The 18,092-nt window shown below is 50.3% G+C and overlaps 1 protein-coding gene across 1 annotated transcript in view; it reads right to left on the reverse strand.

Moving 5' to 3' along the window:
* INPP5D (inositol polyphosphate-5-phosphatase D) overlaps positions 1 to 18,092 on the reverse strand; it is a 122,110-nt gene that overhangs the window by 30,631 nt on the left and 73,387 nt on the right. The window contains exons 8-14 of the mRNA XM_039234551.1: positions 17,959 to 18,030; positions 17,035 to 17,158; positions 9,572 to 9,678; positions 7,297 to 7,399; positions 4,989 to 5,185; positions 4,410 to 4,527; positions 44 to 140 (exon numbers count right to left, since the gene is read on the reverse strand). Coding sequence (XP_039090482.1) covers positions 44 to 140; positions 4,410 to 4,527; positions 4,989 to 5,185; positions 7,297 to 7,399; positions 9,572 to 9,678; positions 17,035 to 17,158; positions 17,959 to 18,030 — 818 coding nt within the window. The remainder of the gene's footprint in view (positions 1 to 43; positions 141 to 4,409; positions 4,528 to 4,988; positions 5,186 to 7,296; positions 7,400 to 9,571; positions 9,679 to 17,034; positions 17,159 to 17,958; positions 18,031 to 18,092) is intronic.

Consider the following 18,092-nt stretch of genomic DNA (forward strand, 5'->3'; position numbering starts at 1 on the left):
ATGTGAGGTTTGCCTGGGCCGTGCGGGAAATGAGCTCCATTACCTGAGTTTCTTTTCGCTTCCAGAAGTCAAATGGCTGTTAACAAATCCCAAGGAGGTTCCGTTGAACATGAATGACACCCCCACGGCTCCCTTGTTTCCTAAAGGGGAGAAGGAAGTAGTCAGTCACACGGGCAAACTTACCAAGTGGCGGGAAATCAAGGGGAAGCAATGTTGTTAATAAAGAGGGAGAGAAGCAGGTGCGGGAAGGAGGAGACGCAGAAAGGCAGAAGGGCTCCATCTGGAGAGGGAGGTTCAGCAGGCGGAGGGAACTGGGGGGGCGGGGGGGCAGGGAGGGCATTCCTCCAGAACAAGAAAATCGGCAAATGGCCCGCAGTCTTGGGAGTGCAGGTCCCTGTAGGGAAGTTACCATTACCCCATGTACCCAGCAGCAAGACCATCAAAAGCAGCCAGAAAGAAGCTGTGGGAAGATAGAAAAAGGAGCCGGGGGCCAGGTGGGCTGACCTTCCACCCTGCTAACCAGGTTCCCGACGGGACCAAAACTGAGACCACTTCTTAATTTCAATCTAGTCTAGACTAGTGGTTCTCAAAGTGTGTTCCCCAAACAGCCACAGCAGCAGCAGCAGCGCCTAGGAATTGCGGGAAGCGCAAATTCTCAGGCCTCACCCTGGACCTGCCGAATCGGAAATCTGGGGGCGGGGCCCAGGACTCTGGGTTAAACAAGCCCTTTAGGTCAGGGGTAGGCAGGCCGCTGCCAGGCAAAATGGTTTTTACGTGTTAGAGACAAGTTTGCCAACGCCTGCTGTATTCTGACACTCAGAACCCCGAGAAGCCGCTCTGGCCAATATAGTAGCTTGAGCTGTGTGCACACTGAACACTTGGACTGTGGCTGGTCCCACCTGAGGTGGGCTGCGAACCTGACTGAGGCATTGAAATTTATAAGCCTCGGTAAGAAAAACAGAACATAGGGGCACTAGGGTGGCGCAGTCAGTTAAGCAACTCTTGACCTTGGCTCAGGTCATGATCTCACGGTTCAGGAGTTTGAGCCCTGCATCGGGCTCAGTGCTAGCAGTGCGGAGCCTGCTTGGGATTCCGTCTCTCCTTCTCTCTGCCCCTCCCCCACTAGTTCTCTCTTTCTCTCTCTCAAATAAATAAAACTTTAAAAAATTAAAAAAAAAACAGAACGTAAAATTACTAATTTTTATATTGAATATCTACGGAAATGGTAACACATATATTTTTAAGTTTCTCTGCCCCTCCCCCACTTGTTATCTCTCAAATAAATAAAACTTAAGAAAAAAAAAGAAAAACAGAACATAAAATAATTACTAATTTTTATATTGAATATCTACAGATATGGTAAGATACATATTTTTAAGTTTATTTATTTTGAGAGACAGAGACAGCACAAGTTGGGGAGGGGCAGAGAAAGCGGGGGGGGGGGAGAGAGAAAAAGAGAGAGAATCCCAAGCAGGCTCCACGCCGCCAGCGCAGAACCTGATGAGGGGCTCAGACCCACTAAGTCATGAGATCATGACCTGAGCCAAAACCGAATCGGACACTTAACCGACTGAGCCCTCCAGGCGCCCCAAAATGCTAATATTTTGAGTGAATGAGGTTTGATAAAATGTTGACTAAATCTGACTTCACCTGTTTCCTTTTGCTTCCTAGACTGTGGCTCCTAGAAAATTCGTAACAACCTACAGGGCTCACATTCTGACTGGGCTAGACAGCACTGGGTGGAGCCTCAGGTGAAGGACCTCAGGGATCCTGCCCCCTGCCTCCCTTGGACTGGGGCCCACCCTAGGCACGATGGGTGGCCCAGCTCCCTGCCCCCAGGGAGTCTCTCTTTCCAGCTTTCTCCCCATCCTGCAATGTGGCCTGGGCTCAAATCCCTGCTCATCGCTTTCCTGCCTCTGTGCCTGGGACGGGTTAAGAAACCTCACTGTAGCCCCCAGCATCTTGTGAATGGGTCCAACCACGGTCCTTGCCCCAACAGGGCGTTTATGTTAAACAGGGTAATACTCATGAAGTATTTAGCTCTCGGCCATGAACATGTACATTCTGAAAAAGGCCTTAGGTCTTCTAGGGTGATGTCCACCAGCACTAGCCAACAGCATTCCTGAAGCTCTGCCCCGTGCTAACCATGGCTGGGGGCCATGTGAAAGGAGCAGAGAGGGTAGAGGCCAGCCCCAAGGTTGGCTGGAGCCAAGGGAGGAGCAGGTGCATGGGAACCCCTTGGCCTCCAAGCTACCTTCTAATGGCCATAAAGCTTGGACCCTGCCCAGACGTCATGCCTCCCTCTCTGGCCTTGCCTCCAACATCCACTAGAGCTGCAGCCCAGAGGCCTCAGGGCCTTTGCTTCACTGTTCCCGCTGTGTGAACACTGCCCACACTGACCCTTCCTTACCTCCGGAACTTGAGTCCCAGCGCTCCTTCTCAGACAGACCCCTGGACCCACCCCCCCATCTCAAGGAGAACCTGGGCCTCGCCGCCCCGGGCACCTTGCCAGCACGCTTACTCCTAGAAACCACCTTACTCTCTATCTGTCCATGCAGGCAGGCTGCTGTCTGTGTGGTTACTTGTCCAGTGCACAGCACTGCACACGGGGACATAACATCAGCTCTGTAGTATGAATGGGAGCCGGTGCAGCGGCCGGAGGCGAGGTCTGGCTAAGGTGCGATTTTATCTTGTAATGGGAGGTCTGAGTACCTTACGTGCTGTTGGGAAGGGGCCGGGGGAAGGGGGATGGGTAGCACGGGCAGGATGCAGCAAGGACAGACAGAGGTTCCTGGGCAGCAGAAGGGCGTGGACTCTGACAGGGCAGCTCTGGAGACAGGAAGGAAGGGGGCCAGTGGGTGTGGACGCGGGCAGCCTGCGGTTTGTCAGCAGAAAAGCCGAGAGCGCTCTCAACATTCGATTGCAACAATTCTTCTATTTCCTGTTGTCTCTGGGACTCTGTCCTGTCCCTGACTCCAACCACCAGAAACCACTAGCCCCGCCCTCAACTCCACCCATTGCCCATGTGAGGGCACCTGCCCACACACACTCACTGACAGACTCACGTGCACTCAGACCTGTGTGTGCACTCACACACAGACTCACATGAACTTGGACTCGAACAGACTTGCATGCACACTCAAGCACAGACTTGCACATACAGACCTGCATGTACACTCCCACACACAGATTTGTACATATAGACACACATACTCACAGATTCACATCTATAGACACACAAGCATTCACATACACACCCACCCAAAGATTCACATTCACAAACACACTCCTAAAGTCTCCGGCTCTTAATTCAATTCTCTGAGGTGCCCTGACTGGTCCCCACTGGCTCACCACTAAAACCAGTATTTCCACATCCAACCTGAGTTGTTCTAGAACTACACCAGGGATTGGCAACATAAAGCCTGTGGGCCAGGGCGCCTGGGTGGCTCCAGTTGGTTAAGCACCCGACTTCGGCTCAGGTCATGATCTCATGGTTCATGGTTTCGAGCCCCAAGGTGGGTTCTGTGCTGACAGCTCAGAGCCTGGAGCCTGCTTCAGATTCTGTGTCTCCCTCTCTCTCTGCCTCTCCCCTGCTCACATTCTCTCTCTCTCAAAAAAAAAAAAAAAGAAAAAAAAAAAACCATTAGAAAAATAGTAGTAAGAGAGGCACCTGGAAGGTTCAGTCGATTAAACGTCTGACCTCAGCTTGGGTCATGGTGTCGTGGTTTGTGGGTTCACGCCTCATATTGGGCTCTGTGCTGACAGCTCAAGAGACTGGAACCTGTTTTGGATTTTGTGTGTCTCTCTCTCTGCCTTTCCCCCGCTAGCACTCAGTCTCTCAAAAATGAATAAAAGGTAATAAAGAAAAAACTTTTACAAAGCCCGTGGGCCAAACTGAACCCCGACCTGTGTTTGTAGGCAAAGCTTTCTGGAACACAGCGACTCCCATTCACGTTCGTGCTATCCATGGTTTCTTTTGTGCCGCAGCTGCAGGGGTGAGGAGCAGCATGTGGCCCACGGAGCCTAAAGCATTTGCTATTTACAGCAGGTCCATCAACCCCTGTCCTAGGTCCTGGATTCTCAAGGTGGGGGTCTGTGGGCCAGCAACATGACACCACTTGGGAGCTGGTTGCAAAGTCAGAATATCAGGCTCCTCCTGAGACCTGCTGAGTCAGAACCTGCATTTTGGCCAGATCCCCACCAGCTCTGGTGTAGACCCCAGGTGGGCTCAGGCTGGAGGAATCAACCATCCAGGCTGCCCAGGACTGAGGGGACCCCAGGAAGTGAGGCTCAGTGTTCCACCGGGGGGCGTCCCTGTTGGCGGGGACAAGATGGACACACGAGTGGAGGCAGGAGAATGCATCATGGAAGCCCAGCCCCCCCCACCCCCCCGCACCTCCTCATCTCACCCAGCGTGTTGGCGATGCCCGTCTTCACGTTGTCGGTGCAGATGTGACTGATGCGGTTCTCATGCTCCGGCTTGGCCAGCACCACAATTCGGATATTCCAGAGGGTGTGGATGGCAATCTGGAGGGGACGACAACATGGTGACTCTTGGCCAGAGCATGGTGCTTGACCACGGAGCAAGGGCCTCCCCCGCCCAGCCCTCACCCCTGAGGCATGGGGAACCTGTCTAGAATCCCTAAACTTCAGGAAGGGTCCTAAAAATGCCCTGCAGGTGACACAAAGATGAAGAGCCAGGACTGGCAAGATTTTAGAGAAGTGAGGATGACCTACAAGCAGGGGCAGGGAAGAAGGGAGATGCTAGAGATTTTCAGCAACGCCCACAGACCCCCATTCCAGAACAGGTGCCCCTGTCTGGCCCTGGAAGGGAGTGGTGGTGATGGGGAATGACCACTGAACATTCAGGCATTTTTGGAAACTGAGAGGTGACAGGCTGAGCCCACCCTTGCCTCTGAGGTGCTCCTGGCCGGTCTCGCAAAGCCCACTGCCCCAGAGTCCCACCCAGCACCCTGGCAGCTGCTCACTGTTTTAAAAGTCATGCTGGTGATTTCTTGCAGGGAGTGTCTGAGAATTTCCAGCCACTCCTTCTCTCCCAGGGGGTCCTCCTGGGTGCCGATCACGTAGATGTCATGGGGGATGTAATCGGCAGAGTCATCCCGTGTTTTTCCCTGCCCCTTGGAGAGAAACCAGGACGTGATCTTCTTGGGAGGGGGGGCGTTACCTTCAACAGCAAAACCCAACACCAAGTGAGTCAAAGGCACAGTAGGAGAATTCAAAACACAGGTGGGGGAAGTATGCAGGGCAGGAAGTTCACACAGTCACTGAGAATCATTTGGGCCACCCAACAAAGTACTGTAGATAGGGGATTAGGTACTAATTACTCCCAGGACATCAGGTAGGGTCAGAGTGCTGTTACAATTCTTTGTAAAGATAACACGAACTTTTAAAGACTAGAACTAGTGCCTGAAGATTCCATGAGGTGACTTGAACTAGTTGCACAAGATGTCAAACACTGTCCTAGTCTTTGGGGCTAACTCAGTAACTGAGACAATCCTTGAGGAATGTACATTTCATTGACAATGACAGCCGAGCAGGCTGGCAGGTTTGGGGCGGGGGCTTTTAACTCAGGGTTGGGAGGCAGCAGGGACTTCCGTGCAAAACAGAGTGACCTCGGCTAAAACTAAGAGCCAAAGAAACAGGAAAGAGTGTGGAGACCACCTCCATTTTCATTTCGAAAAACGAGTCAAAGCAACTCAATAAAGAAATGATGAAAGACATTTCTCCTCGAAACACCCTTCAAGGTGAGTAAACTTTTCCCCCAAGGAGATAACCTTTTTGGCTCACAAGTGCCAAGAACCGAAGTAACTTGACTGCTATTTTTCTGCTCTCCGCTATGGTTCATGGTGGGACTGTAGGCTGGGGCTGGTGGTCTCTGCTTGGGGAAACCCTCCCATCCACCCAGCCAGCCAGCTCCTTCCACACTGTCTTCTGTGTGAAGGGCGCTCCCTCCCGGGAACAGGATGGACTTAACCATGTCCAGCCAAACCTAAGACCTCCATGCTCACAGAAGAAACACCAAAGAGGGACAGTGTACCCGTGTGCCTGAACCCCAGGGGGAGAGCTGATGGAATCAGGCACCCAGCAAGAAATACTAGAGGGGACAGAAGAGGGCACAGGTCCCCAGATGTGGGCCAATGTTCTACTTCAGGGCTACTGTGGCTCCTGGAATAAATATCTGGACATGAAGGCCTAGGGAGGGTTGGTGCTTTGTGGGATCAGAGTCAGGGGCTCTCCTGCCTTCCCTCCTGGAAGATTAGTGCACCCTCCACTCAGCCGACGGGCCAGGAGTAGCGAATTATGTTTTCATTTCCAGATCACTTTCTGCCCCTCCATGACGGGCTGCTGCGCACCCCATTCTTCCCAGAGGACACTGCTAGGTGACTACCTGCTGTGTCAGGAGATGGCTGAGCCTGACTCTGCTCTGGGCAAGGTGGGGAGGAGAGATACCCAATTAAATTAAAATTTCAGATAAACAACAGATAGCTTTTAGAGGAGCTATATGTCCCAGGCAGTATCTGTTCAACTAAAATTCAAAATTAACTAGACATCCTGTACCTACTTATTTTTTTTGTAGTTGAATACTTACAGTAAATAATTAGTATGCTTTATATTTAGTGTGATATATTTAGAGCATAAATATGTATTAGTATAGAAGTTAGCGTACATGGTTAGTAAATATATATTTGGTGCATATTATGTACTTATTTCTAGCTGAATAGTTATACTAACTATTGGTACAATCTATATTCAGTATATTAGCATATGGTATATATCAGTATATAAATATACGTAGTATATATTTAGTATGTATTTATTTCTAGCTAGATACCAAAATACTAAAAAACTGGGTTTTTATATGAAATTCAAATGCAATTGGGCATCAGAGCTCTCTCTTCTTCTCTCAGTAAATCCGACTACGAGGGAGCCCTCTTCCAGACTGACGCCCCTTGGCAAGCTGCCTAAGGCCGGCAGGTGCCCAAGAGCCCTTTCACCTATTGTTCTGAGTCTCTCTAATACTTTCCCGTTTAGACATGTAAAGAAACCCAGCCCAGCTGCTCTTGGGGTGGGAGAATCCCAGAGCTCATTTCTCTCATCCACTGTCTCAGGAAAAGTCTGCAGTTCCTTAGAAAGGAGGCTATGCAGATGGGCTGGGGGGCGGGAGGAAGACAGGTGTCCCCCACCCATCTGTGGATGCCTGAGGCAGCAAAGCAGAACCCGAGGGGGGAGAGAGGAGGAAGCGGGTTGGGGGGAGAGGGGCACATGTGGACCCACCCATGTTCCAGGTGCCGATGAAGATGGTGATCATGTCCGGCTCAGCTTGTTCTGAGTGCTTATTCTTCATCTGCTGGAGAAGCTGGCAGAAGCCTTCTCGCTTCTAGGGATTGAAGGGCAGACAGACTCAGAAAGGCCTCTGCCTACCTGCACATGACACTTTCAAAGGGTTGGTCAGCTTCAAGAAAACTGAGAGGGGCGCAAGTCAGTACGAACTTGCAGGAGAGCATTCTGGAAATACAGGTCCGAGGGCTCAAGGAAGCGGATTCTGACCCTGCCATTCCTTTCCAAGGACCTGACTCTAAGAACCACCAGGAACCAAACAAAGTCCCAGCCGTGTCATGGGGACTATAGTGCACACTTCAATACAGAAAAAATTAGTAACAGCCTTGATGTCCAGTCCTAGGAAGTGAATTAATAACTGTTACAGGTCATCCACAGGCCAGATAGAATACCATAGAGTTTATAAATTTTGGTGCAGAAATACTTTCTCAACAAGCATAGATGTCCAAACTATATTGTTAGGTGGGAAAAGCCAGTTGAGCACAGTATAGAGAGCATTGCTGCATTTTTATAAAAACACAAAACACAAACCATCCAGAAGGAGAGTCCAAAGTTTACTAGTGGCAAAGGTGCGTTTTCATTTTAAACTTTTTGCTTATTTGTATTTGTTACCTTTCCACCAATGAGATAAAATTACTTATTTATTTGTAAGTTTATTTCTTTACTTGGCGGGGGGAGAGAGTTAGCAGGAGAAGGGGCAGAGAGAGGGGGACGGAAGATCCAGAGCGGGCTCTGTGCTGACCATAGAAACAACAGACAGTGAAGCCCCGATGCGGGCCTCGAACTCACAAACCACGAGATGATGACCTGAGCTGAAGTCGGATGCTTAACCAACTGAGCCACCCAGGCACCTCAAGAATAGATCAGTTATTTAATGAAAGAAAATTTAGATCAAGGAAACTAACAAGAAAAGAATATATGAAAGCTGTCAGAGTCTCCTTCGTAGTCTTCACTGGGTTGTCCCGGGTACCTGGGTATACAGCAGGGGACAAAGCAGAGCAGCTCTCTAGGAGCGTGCAGTCAAGGGCAGGCTGAAAAAGCACATGCGCACACACACATTTTAGGTTGTAGCCTATAAAATTACCAATATGTGGTAATTTTCACACCTACAGAGATGGCAATTTCATACAATTCAACCTAATAATTGCAAATCCCAGTTAATCGCTCCTGAAGAAACCAGCTCGCAAGGACATGGTGAAGACTGTCATTATAGAAACCTGCCTTTAGTTAGGAATGGCTCAAAATCTGGTGCGTCAGATTACTGCTGTGTCTCAACCCTTCTGAGCCGGCAGCAATGGGCAGAACTGGCTTGGGGATCTATGCCCCTGTATGCAAAATGGTACCCAGGCAGGCATTCTTCCTCTCCACCTCCTCTGCCCCTTCTCTATCATGCCTCTGAGTGCTTCCCACCCTCTCAGCCAGTTCCGGGCACCCTCAGGCCTCCCGCTGGCTCCCCCAGACAGCCCACCTCTGCCGCTTCATCCATGGGGCACGTGGAAGAAGCCAGTCCTGGCACTCGGTGGAGGCTGTCCCTGTAAGCTAGGCTGGGAGCCTTTGTTCCTCAGTCTCACCATAACACTACCACCTGGTCAGCCAACACTGACGTGATGAGAGCCCTTTGTGCCCTGCCCCATGGGAGCCATACACCTGTGGATCAACAGTTAAGTCCAACACGGAGGGTTTCAGTCCCTGGCTGGCATGTCGGAGCAGAGTGATCAGATCATAGAGAAGCCTGCCTCTGGCTCCACGGAGACCCCCCACAATGCCCAAAGACCCTGAGTATCTCCCTCAGTGCATCACTTCCTGTTCCAGGAGCCCGTTCTGATGGGGCATCTCACTTCTGCCGCGTGGGCCAAACTGGAGACATTTGGATTTAAATCTGAGGTTCTCCAGGGGGCTTCTGAGTTCAGCCCAGAGAAGCTAAAAAGGCTCCCAGTGGGGCTCAGGGCTGGATATGGCACAAGTGATCAAGGGAGCACCCTCTCGGGGGCAGGCAGCAGAGCCGAGGGGGAGGATGGCCTTGCAGCTGTTCAAATCCCGGCAGATCTGGAACGTGTCCCCTAACCTCCCCGGGACTGGTTTTCCCAGATGGGAAGTGAGTTGTGAGAACCACATGAGCTAACGGTGCCAATTTCTGGGCACAAGCAAGCCTCAGAAGGCACATGTCCCTCACTCCCCTCCTGACCCATCTGAGTAGTCTGTCATCACTCACTTTGGAATCAGCAAAAACATATTCCTTCCGCAAGGTCTTCTCCTTCTCCGTTTCCACCAAAATCACCAACTTGTTCAGAAACTTCTGAGACTTGATGAGCTGCAGGACTTAAGAGAAATCACAGTTCATTTATTCATTCATCTACTTATCACCCAATATGTAGACTCTATGCTATATTCTGCTACCCGATCATCAACAATCCTGACTTCCCGTCCCCAGGTGAGCACCAAATGTGTGCCTAGTCTCCTAGATTCCTTTGCTCCTGACTGTTCATGAGAGGGGCTCATGCTTGAGAAGGGTGGTGCCTGGAAGAAGCCAGAGGCAGCCTGGCCAGAGCAGTGTGAACGGTTACCTTTTTATTTTCCTCCTTTGCTTTCTCTCCTCCTCCTCCCTACCTCCATCCCTTCCTTCATCTAAACTAAAATTTTTACTTCTATCAACAACCAAGGCTCAAATTATTCCACAAGATTTTTTATTAACAATAGTATCTCCCCTGAACCCCACCTCCCTCCCATGTTCTTCTACCTACAGGCAACCACGTGCAACTCCCTTAATGGATTCTTTTGAAATTTCACTGTGTCTCTAAATAACATGCTTATATTACTTCTTGGTGTTTCAGTTTTAGATATTTCCTATTACATATTGACTTCCACTATAGAAGATGAAGGTTTAGATCTCTTTCAACCTGTCTCCCTACTCACCACTCCCCTCCCCCTACCAATGCAAAATTTCAGTCCCTTCATCATCTTCCAGTAATTTTGGCCAGGTGAGTATTCAGTGTATTTTATTCTGACCATGGAAAGGGTACTGACAGATAAACCCCCATTACTTTCCATTTCCCACACAACTTTTCATTTTTCTTGGAGTTAATAATTGCCATGTTTTTCTGCATTGGTCTTAACTCTCTTAGTATGCATCTCTCTTTTTCCTGTAATTAAGCACTTTCATCAGTTTTGCCATCCTGAGAAAGCCTCTCCCACAGCCTCTGGGCCCTCTTCTCTGGGCTGGGGACCTCTAGGCTCATGCAGAGCCATTACCTTAGGGCCTTCCCTCTCCATCATTCAGAAATTCATTCACTTGTCTTTCTTGTACTGGATCCCATTTCTCAGCTATCATGTCTTCCTCTTTCTTGCTTTATGCCTAAGTTTTGGTAGAGCAACATCTCTAAAAGTTTTCCAAGAAAAGGGAATGGATAATAACTTTTGGAGGCTTTGCATACCTGAAAACCCTACCCTCACAATTCATAATAATCTTCCTCAGGAATCTTCCTTAAGAGAACTTGTTCCATCACCTCTAGTTTTGGGTACTGCTGCTGAGAAATTGAATGTCATTTTGATCTACCTGCCTGCAGAAGAGTCAGCCGGGAAGCCTGACTGCCATCCTTAGAGAGATGCATGCAAGGTGGCTGTTGAGTGGCATCTGGGGAACATGGACTTGGGGAGGGTCCCAGCATCTCCTGAACTGATAGGAGCAGCTCACTATCCCTAAACTGTTTCTACAAACAGTATGGTTTATGCTGACCACCTGCTTTCCTCCTGGAAGTCTAGAATTTGGGTACGTGCCAGGCAAGAGGGTGCCTATGTGACCGGTCCCCAGTAAAAATCCTGAGTGCTGACTCTCTAATGAGCTTCTCTGGTAGACGACATTTCCCGTGTGCAGTCAACCCATTAGGGGAGCAATTAAGCATGACCTTCATGACTGTATTGGGGAAGCACTCCTGGTAGCCTCGGCTTGGTTTCCCCATGGAATTCTTCCCGTGTGCCTTTTCCTTTTGCTGATTTTGCTTTGTATCCTATCACTGTAATAAATCAGAACTGTGTGACTTTATGATGAGTACTGGGAGTTCTGATGAGACACTGAACCTGGAGATAGACTTGGGGAGCCCTGACAGTCTGTAATCTATCTTTTATCTGGAAGATTTTAGGATCTTTTCTGTGACACAAGTGTTGTAAGACTTTCCAATGCTTGTGTGCCTTAAGGTGGAACAAATTTCCTCTGCTGTGCTGGGCACTTTGTGGGCCATTTTCAATTTGGAAACTGGTGAGTTTCTCTGGGAATTTCTCTCATTGTTTCCATTTTCTCTTCCTGACTTATTTTGGTATTGGACATCTTGGACTGGTCTAATTTTAAATAAGCTCTTCTCTTCTATTTTCCCTCACTTTGTTCTTTGTTCTACTTCTGGGAGCCTTCCTCAACTTTATCATTTTACCCTTCCATTCTGTTTTTATTTTAAAAAATGTCTGCTGTAATGTTTTAATTTCCCCTTCCTTATCATCTTCCTCTCTCTTCCTTCCTCCTTCTACTTCACTTCGTTCTCTGAACGTTCTTTTTAAAATAGCATTCTGTTCTTGTTTCATGGTCCAATTTCTTTTAACCTTCATCATTGCTCTCTCCAAATTTTTGGTCTTTTTGCTTGTTTTTGCCTTGAGTCTTACTGCCCATTCCAGGCTTCCCTACAATCTGCTGATTCTTGGCTGGGCCTTCCAACAGTGAGTGTCACACTGGGCTTCTGCACTGGGTGGTCTCATGGGCTGACTCATGGGGAAACCTCTTGATTTTTGCCCCTGGGCTGGTCATGTGCTCCAAAGAATCTTCCAATCTCCTGCCTGTAGCGGGGAGGCCTGGCTGGCAGCATCCAGCCCAGGAAGGAGTGAAGGCTGTGGTATCAACAATCAGATGTAACTGCTATTTAGTCCTCTGCTTCTAGTGGGTTCCTCTGCCCTTACCAGGCCTGGGGTCCCCCCAGCCTTTTACCTTTTCTGGAGAACTAACATCCAGTCGTCGTCTTTCTAATGAGTAAGGGGAAGCAGAGGGGAGACTGTGAGGAATGGAGAAAGATCTGGTAGGTCTAAATCTTTTAAAATAGATTTTCATCCAATCCTGATTGTTTATAATCTCACCTTCTCCCCCACTTCTAGGGGCCCCTAACAGTATCAATTCCTGTACCCTTTGTGGGTTCTGTGGTATGAGTCGGTGTCTCAGTTTTTCCTATTACATGCTTAAAATTGAGCTTTTTTTTGGTTCCTATAAGTTGGTTATCATTATCCATCTGCTTTTCAGCACTTAGAATTTTGTTGCCATCATTTTGTCTCTTGGTCTCTTTGTCCCTGTGAATTTTGCTTTTAGGAGGGAACTGACAAATGTGTATGTCCAATGGTCATCTTGACCAGAAATCTCCCCCAGGGTAAAATGTAGATGTCCTATATGTCCAGAAATCCCATGAGCCTTGTCAGCAACAGTAAATATGCCATGGCGCGATTCCCACTGCTGCCAGCTGGGATGCCCTCAGACTCTTCCTAACCCGCTACTGTGAGGCCGTGTCTCCTTCCCTCCCAACTCCTTCCTGGTTTTCCTTGACATCCATTTGCAGAATTGTGTGGCTGCCTCCCAGATGGGACATCTTGCTCGACCAGGATAAGTAGCACTCAACTAGGGCTATGTGGCCCACTTGTCCCCATACCTGGTTAAATACAACTAGAAGCTCTTTGTGGTTCTTTTCCTTGCCCCTCTACCTCTCACCCATGAGCAGGTGTGAGCAGTTCTACCTTCAAAACATTCCCGACATCCATCTTTCAGCATCTCAAGCCACCAGCATCTCATCTGACAATTGTCAAGGTCTCCTAATTGGTCTATGTCCCTGCTCCCTGCCACAACTTACTTTTAGCACAGCAGCCAGCATTCATTTACATGGGATCACACTGCTCCCTTGCTTCAGATCTCCCAACAGTGGCTCGCTGCACTTAAAACTCACCAAGCCCAGGCTAGGTGCCCAATATCTGCACCATCTGTGCTCCAGCCACTCCAGCCTTCTCACGGGCCAGGCTTGCTCCCATCTTGGAAACTCTGCCCAACAGCCGCTGTCCATGGTGTTTGCATGGCCAGCATCTTCCTGATACTCCGGTGTCAGCTCAAACGGCAGTCCTCCATTATCGTCCTATCATCCTATTTACATCCCCAGCCTAGAGCTGATCACTCCCGGACATTTCCTGGTTGATAGATTTGTGCAGTTGGTTATTTTCTCCTCGACCCTTACTTGCACGGAACCTCCCTAAGAACTAGGACCCCCACCCCTGGTTTATTCACCTTTGCACCCCCAGCACCTGACACATTATAACTGCTCAGTGAGTGAATACATTCTGATTTCCTCATACAGCAACTGGCTTTTCCTATGCATAGAAGGCCTCGTACCAAAGCTACCAAGGAACATGATGACCAGAGCAGGGCAAGGAAGCTCCAGCACATACAGCCAAAGCACTTCCTCTAAATGATCAGCAAGAACCATGATTGGAAGCTGACTGTGCCAGAACTGCCTGAAGACATGCGAGTTATTAACACATCACTAAACACGCAGCCACATGAACTGTGTCAGTACACTGGTCTCGACTGAATTCATCTGTTCCTTTGTTCACTCACGGATTCACTCAGTATGTATTTACCTATGACTGACTCTGTAGAGAGGCGTGTGGCTGTAGACTCGGGATTTAGCAGGAACCAAAAAAGCCCCACTCCCAGGCCTCTGTGGAGACCACATTTTTCTGGTGGGCAGGGGGAGTTGGGAATTTATGAGCAACACTCCGAGTGCCTCATCAGTTGGCAATCCCTGAGTGTGCATCTGCTGGGCGCCTGGTCCTGTGCAGGATTTCAGCGTGTGTAAGATAGAGACCTGGCCCACTTAGGGAGGGAACTTGTGCACAAGAAATTACATCCTGATGTGACAGATGCCAAAACAGAGGGTGAGCTGGGCTCCGTGGACCGAGAGGAGGACGGGAACCAGGTAGGTGCAGCTCACAGGTAGTCTGGGCCCGCGGGCTCTGGATCGCTTCTCCTTTAAAGGCTCACGACCCCCCACTCTAACGGTGCATTCTCAACGCGAGCTGAGTTTTCTCTGGACTGCTATTCTCCTCCATGGCTCTTTCACCCATCCCTGATCTGATGGCAACTTTCACACCACCCACAACTCCACAAAGGAGTATATTCGCCCCTCTAGGCGGTCAACACAACAGAGCTCTCGATTCCACAGCATGTCTCCGACTTTCAGTTTGGCATTCAAGGCCCTGTCCACATCTGACCCCACGCCCCTCTGGCCCTCCCCTTGGAGCCACAAGTAACATGTGATGTCTCTCACACCCTGCTCCAACTCTGTCTTAGTGCCCTCCCCTACTTTATGCTTGGTAAACTCCTATTCATTCTTCAAAGCCCTAGACAGAGCCACCTGTGGCGTGAGGCCTCCCCATATATCCCACAACAGAACTAATCGATCATCCTTCCGGGCTAACCTGGCATCTGACACACATTCTAACACATTCCCACATGCCAACTTTCCTCCTAAACTGCCAAATCTTTGAGGGAGGGTGGTAACTCAGGACCAGTCCGTGGAAGATACGCCAAAGAAAAATGCCCATTGAATTAAACTGACAAGGGCGAACAGTGCTTCCCAGAACCCTGGGGAGTATTTCTTTCAGTCCAGGAACCTGGAGAGTCTTAGAGCAGTCAGGCACTTGGACACGCTCTTCCCTCATCTCAGGCTCTGTTTTCCTCTTAAGTTGGGTTCACCCTTTTCAGCTGTAACTTGTTGTGTGGCAGGGGAGAGGGATGTGTGCTCTGCACGGGCTCACTTTCCACACAGCCCAATCCTGTTCAAACCCTCATACGCCCCACGTCTCTGGCCCTGCCTCAGCACTGCGACCTCCAATCGGCATGATTATGACAGCCTGTCACACTCCAGGGTCTAGGGACTTGATGTGCTAGTCTTTCCTCCCTGCTCTATCCTGCTCCGTCTTCTGCCTCACCCTGGAAGGATAATTGGAATGACGATGGGGTTTTCACGAGCACCTGCTACCTGCTTTGATGTCGGTCTCTTTAAGGCTCGTGGCAGCCCCGAAGGATGTGTATCCTTGCGACCAGAGCACACGGAGAGAGGGCACTAGGCCCAGGTCATGAATGACCAAGCTGGGATTCAAGGCTGGGCTTTTACCATCTCCCCTGTGCGATCTATGCTCTTCCCGTCCCTGCACCCCGCTCCCTGCATGGGGCTGGTGCCCAGACTCCCACCCCTCCTGCTGTCCTGAGAGCCTCCCTTGGACCTTGAGGACGCAGCCCAGATGGGAGTTGGGAGCAAGAGGTTTCAGGATGAGTAGGCCCCCGTGGGGCTGACCTCTCTGCCCAGGCCTCTGCCTGGGCACTTTGCCATGGGGCCGGTGCTGCTGCTGGGCACAAAGGAGCTGCTCTCAAATGCATCAGCCCATCTCCTCCTCATGACAAACCTAGGAGAAATCCACTATCATTCCCATCTCACAGAGAGGAAGGTGAGGCACAGAGACCTCAAGGAACCAGGCCAACATGATAGTGCTAGCCAGTGGCAGGGCCTAGACCCGAACTAGACACTCTAGCCCCAGGGTCCGCCTGCACGCTTACCTCTGTCTCACTGCTGGGCAGTGTCTGGCACCACGTCAGCACTGAATATATGATCTCCCTTCCTGCCCCTCTGCTGATCCAACTGTAGGGGGTTCTACAGGACGTTCTTGCACTTGATCTTAGCCAAAAGGCTGAGAAGCCATAGGGGGGATGTTATTTGTAGGGCTTGGCAGTTAAGCCAAATATCTACCATCTGAAAGGACTGCTCAGGTGAGTGTTCTTGATGCGGGAAGGCTGCGGCTCGTGCCGGGGCCCCTAAAGCTCCATGTGAAACATGATGCCTACTCTGAGGCCCAGAGCAGCTGGGCCATGTGTCCAGGGTCACACAGCTAAGCTGCAGAGCTGGGATATGAATAAAGATGGTTTAGTTCCAGGGCACCTGGGGGGCTCAGTCAGTTAAGCGTCCGACTTCGGCTCCGGTCATCACCTCACGGCTCAGGAATTCGAGGCCCGAGTCATTTTCTAGGCTGACAGCTCAGCTTGGAGCCTCCTTGGGATTCTGTCTCCCTCTCTCTCTGCCCCTCCCCTGCTCATTCTCTGTCTCCGTCTCTCAAAAATAAATAAACATTAAAAAAACTTTTTTACACAGTTTAGTTCCAGAACCCACATGCTGAGCACATGCTAAACTGAGTCTCAGTCTATGCCCCACTAGAAGTTGCTGACTGGTCCGGAACCCGTGTATGTGCAGGGCTCTGTAGGGGGACTGTGTGGGGACCTTTTGCATCACCTGCTCCTAGAGGAGAACTTCACAATCACAAAGAAGTGACTCCCCCGCTCCCCCAGCCCCGAGCATTTCAGTTCACTTCTCCAGGGTTTGGTGGAAGGTGCTAGAACAGATGAAGGGCCTCGTGAAGGAGGTGCATGCGAGGTGGGCCTCGGAGCTGGGCAGGGGACCCACAGGCAGGGAGAGGGGTGGGGAGCATCCTAGCACAGGGGTGGACGTGCCTGATGGGACTTCCTCTCCAGCATCGGCTAATGACCGGTCTGGAGTAAGGTCACTGCAAGACGGGGGTGGGGGAGGGTGTCACGGGTGTGGGAGGGGGTCTTACTCTTATTGTGGCTGTAGAACTTGTCCTCAGAACCGTCCTTGGACTTCTTAATTATCAGTTTCCCAGACTCAACATCGACTTTGAGCTGCAGCTTCTGAGGAATCCCCAGGGATTCTGCCTTTACCTGCGAGGGGAGGGGAGATGTGGGTCACCCTCTCTCTCTCTGCGGACTTTCACGGAGCCTGCGAGCCCCTCGTCCCTGTGGCTGCGCAGCCCTTGGCCAGTCCAGCCCTGGTGTCCCGTGTGGGGTCACTGGGCTCCCACCTCCCAGCGTCCCTTGCCCCGGAGCCCCAGTCCGTGTTTCCGTGGGCAGGGGACCTGGTTAGTACATCGTGTGCACATCAGCTGCTCTGCCAACGGGTTTGGCGGAGGGAACAGGTGAACTACCGGAAACTGATTCATTTCACTGCTTAATTTGACGACACTCATTAATCTGATGTGTTATCTGCTCCCACAACGGATGTTCGTAACAGACTTAAGCTCCTGAGCCTTGTTACAAACAACAACTGAACATTTACTGATAACAATTAGGCACCTGAATCTCTGTGGATCAATAAGAACAGATTTCTGGGTCTGAGCGTGGAAGTTCTAACTGCGTCACTCTCAGGGAAATCATGGAGATGGGATGTTTTCCTACTCCTCTCTTGAGTTACTACTTTGCAGGCAGTTTCGGGGTCTCCTTTTTGATGTCACTCACTGCCCCGAGTTGGAGAAGGACACAGTTTAGAGCATCTTGGGCTGAGAAGCTCTCCCCTGAAGGGGGTTCCACACACCCGTCTGGGGACCGTCTCCACATGTGGCCCTGCCAAACCACACTCTTCAGTGTTGGGCTCCTTGCCTTTGTAGAGCTGAGCCAAAAGCTGTTCTTCCCCAGGGACCAGGACAGCCCTCAGCCTCCTGGAACACAAAGGCACAGCCACTCACCTCAAAGGTGACCGGAGGGATGAGGGAACGTCGGTGGGGAGACTCAGTGCCTTCATGCAGCAAGGCCTTGACCTGGGGGCATAAATGCAGAAGGCGCTTCAGGCTGGGAGGGGGAGGAACAGGTAAAGCAGCAT

The sequence above is a fragment of the Hyaena hyaena genome, unplaced genomic scaffold (genome assembly GCF_003009895.1).
Source record: "Hyaena hyaena isolate Hyena2069 unplaced genomic scaffold, ASM300989v1 scaffold_86, whole genome shotgun sequence".
Lineage (NCBI taxonomy): Eukaryota > Metazoa > Chordata > Mammalia > Carnivora > Hyaenidae > Hyaena > Hyaena hyaena.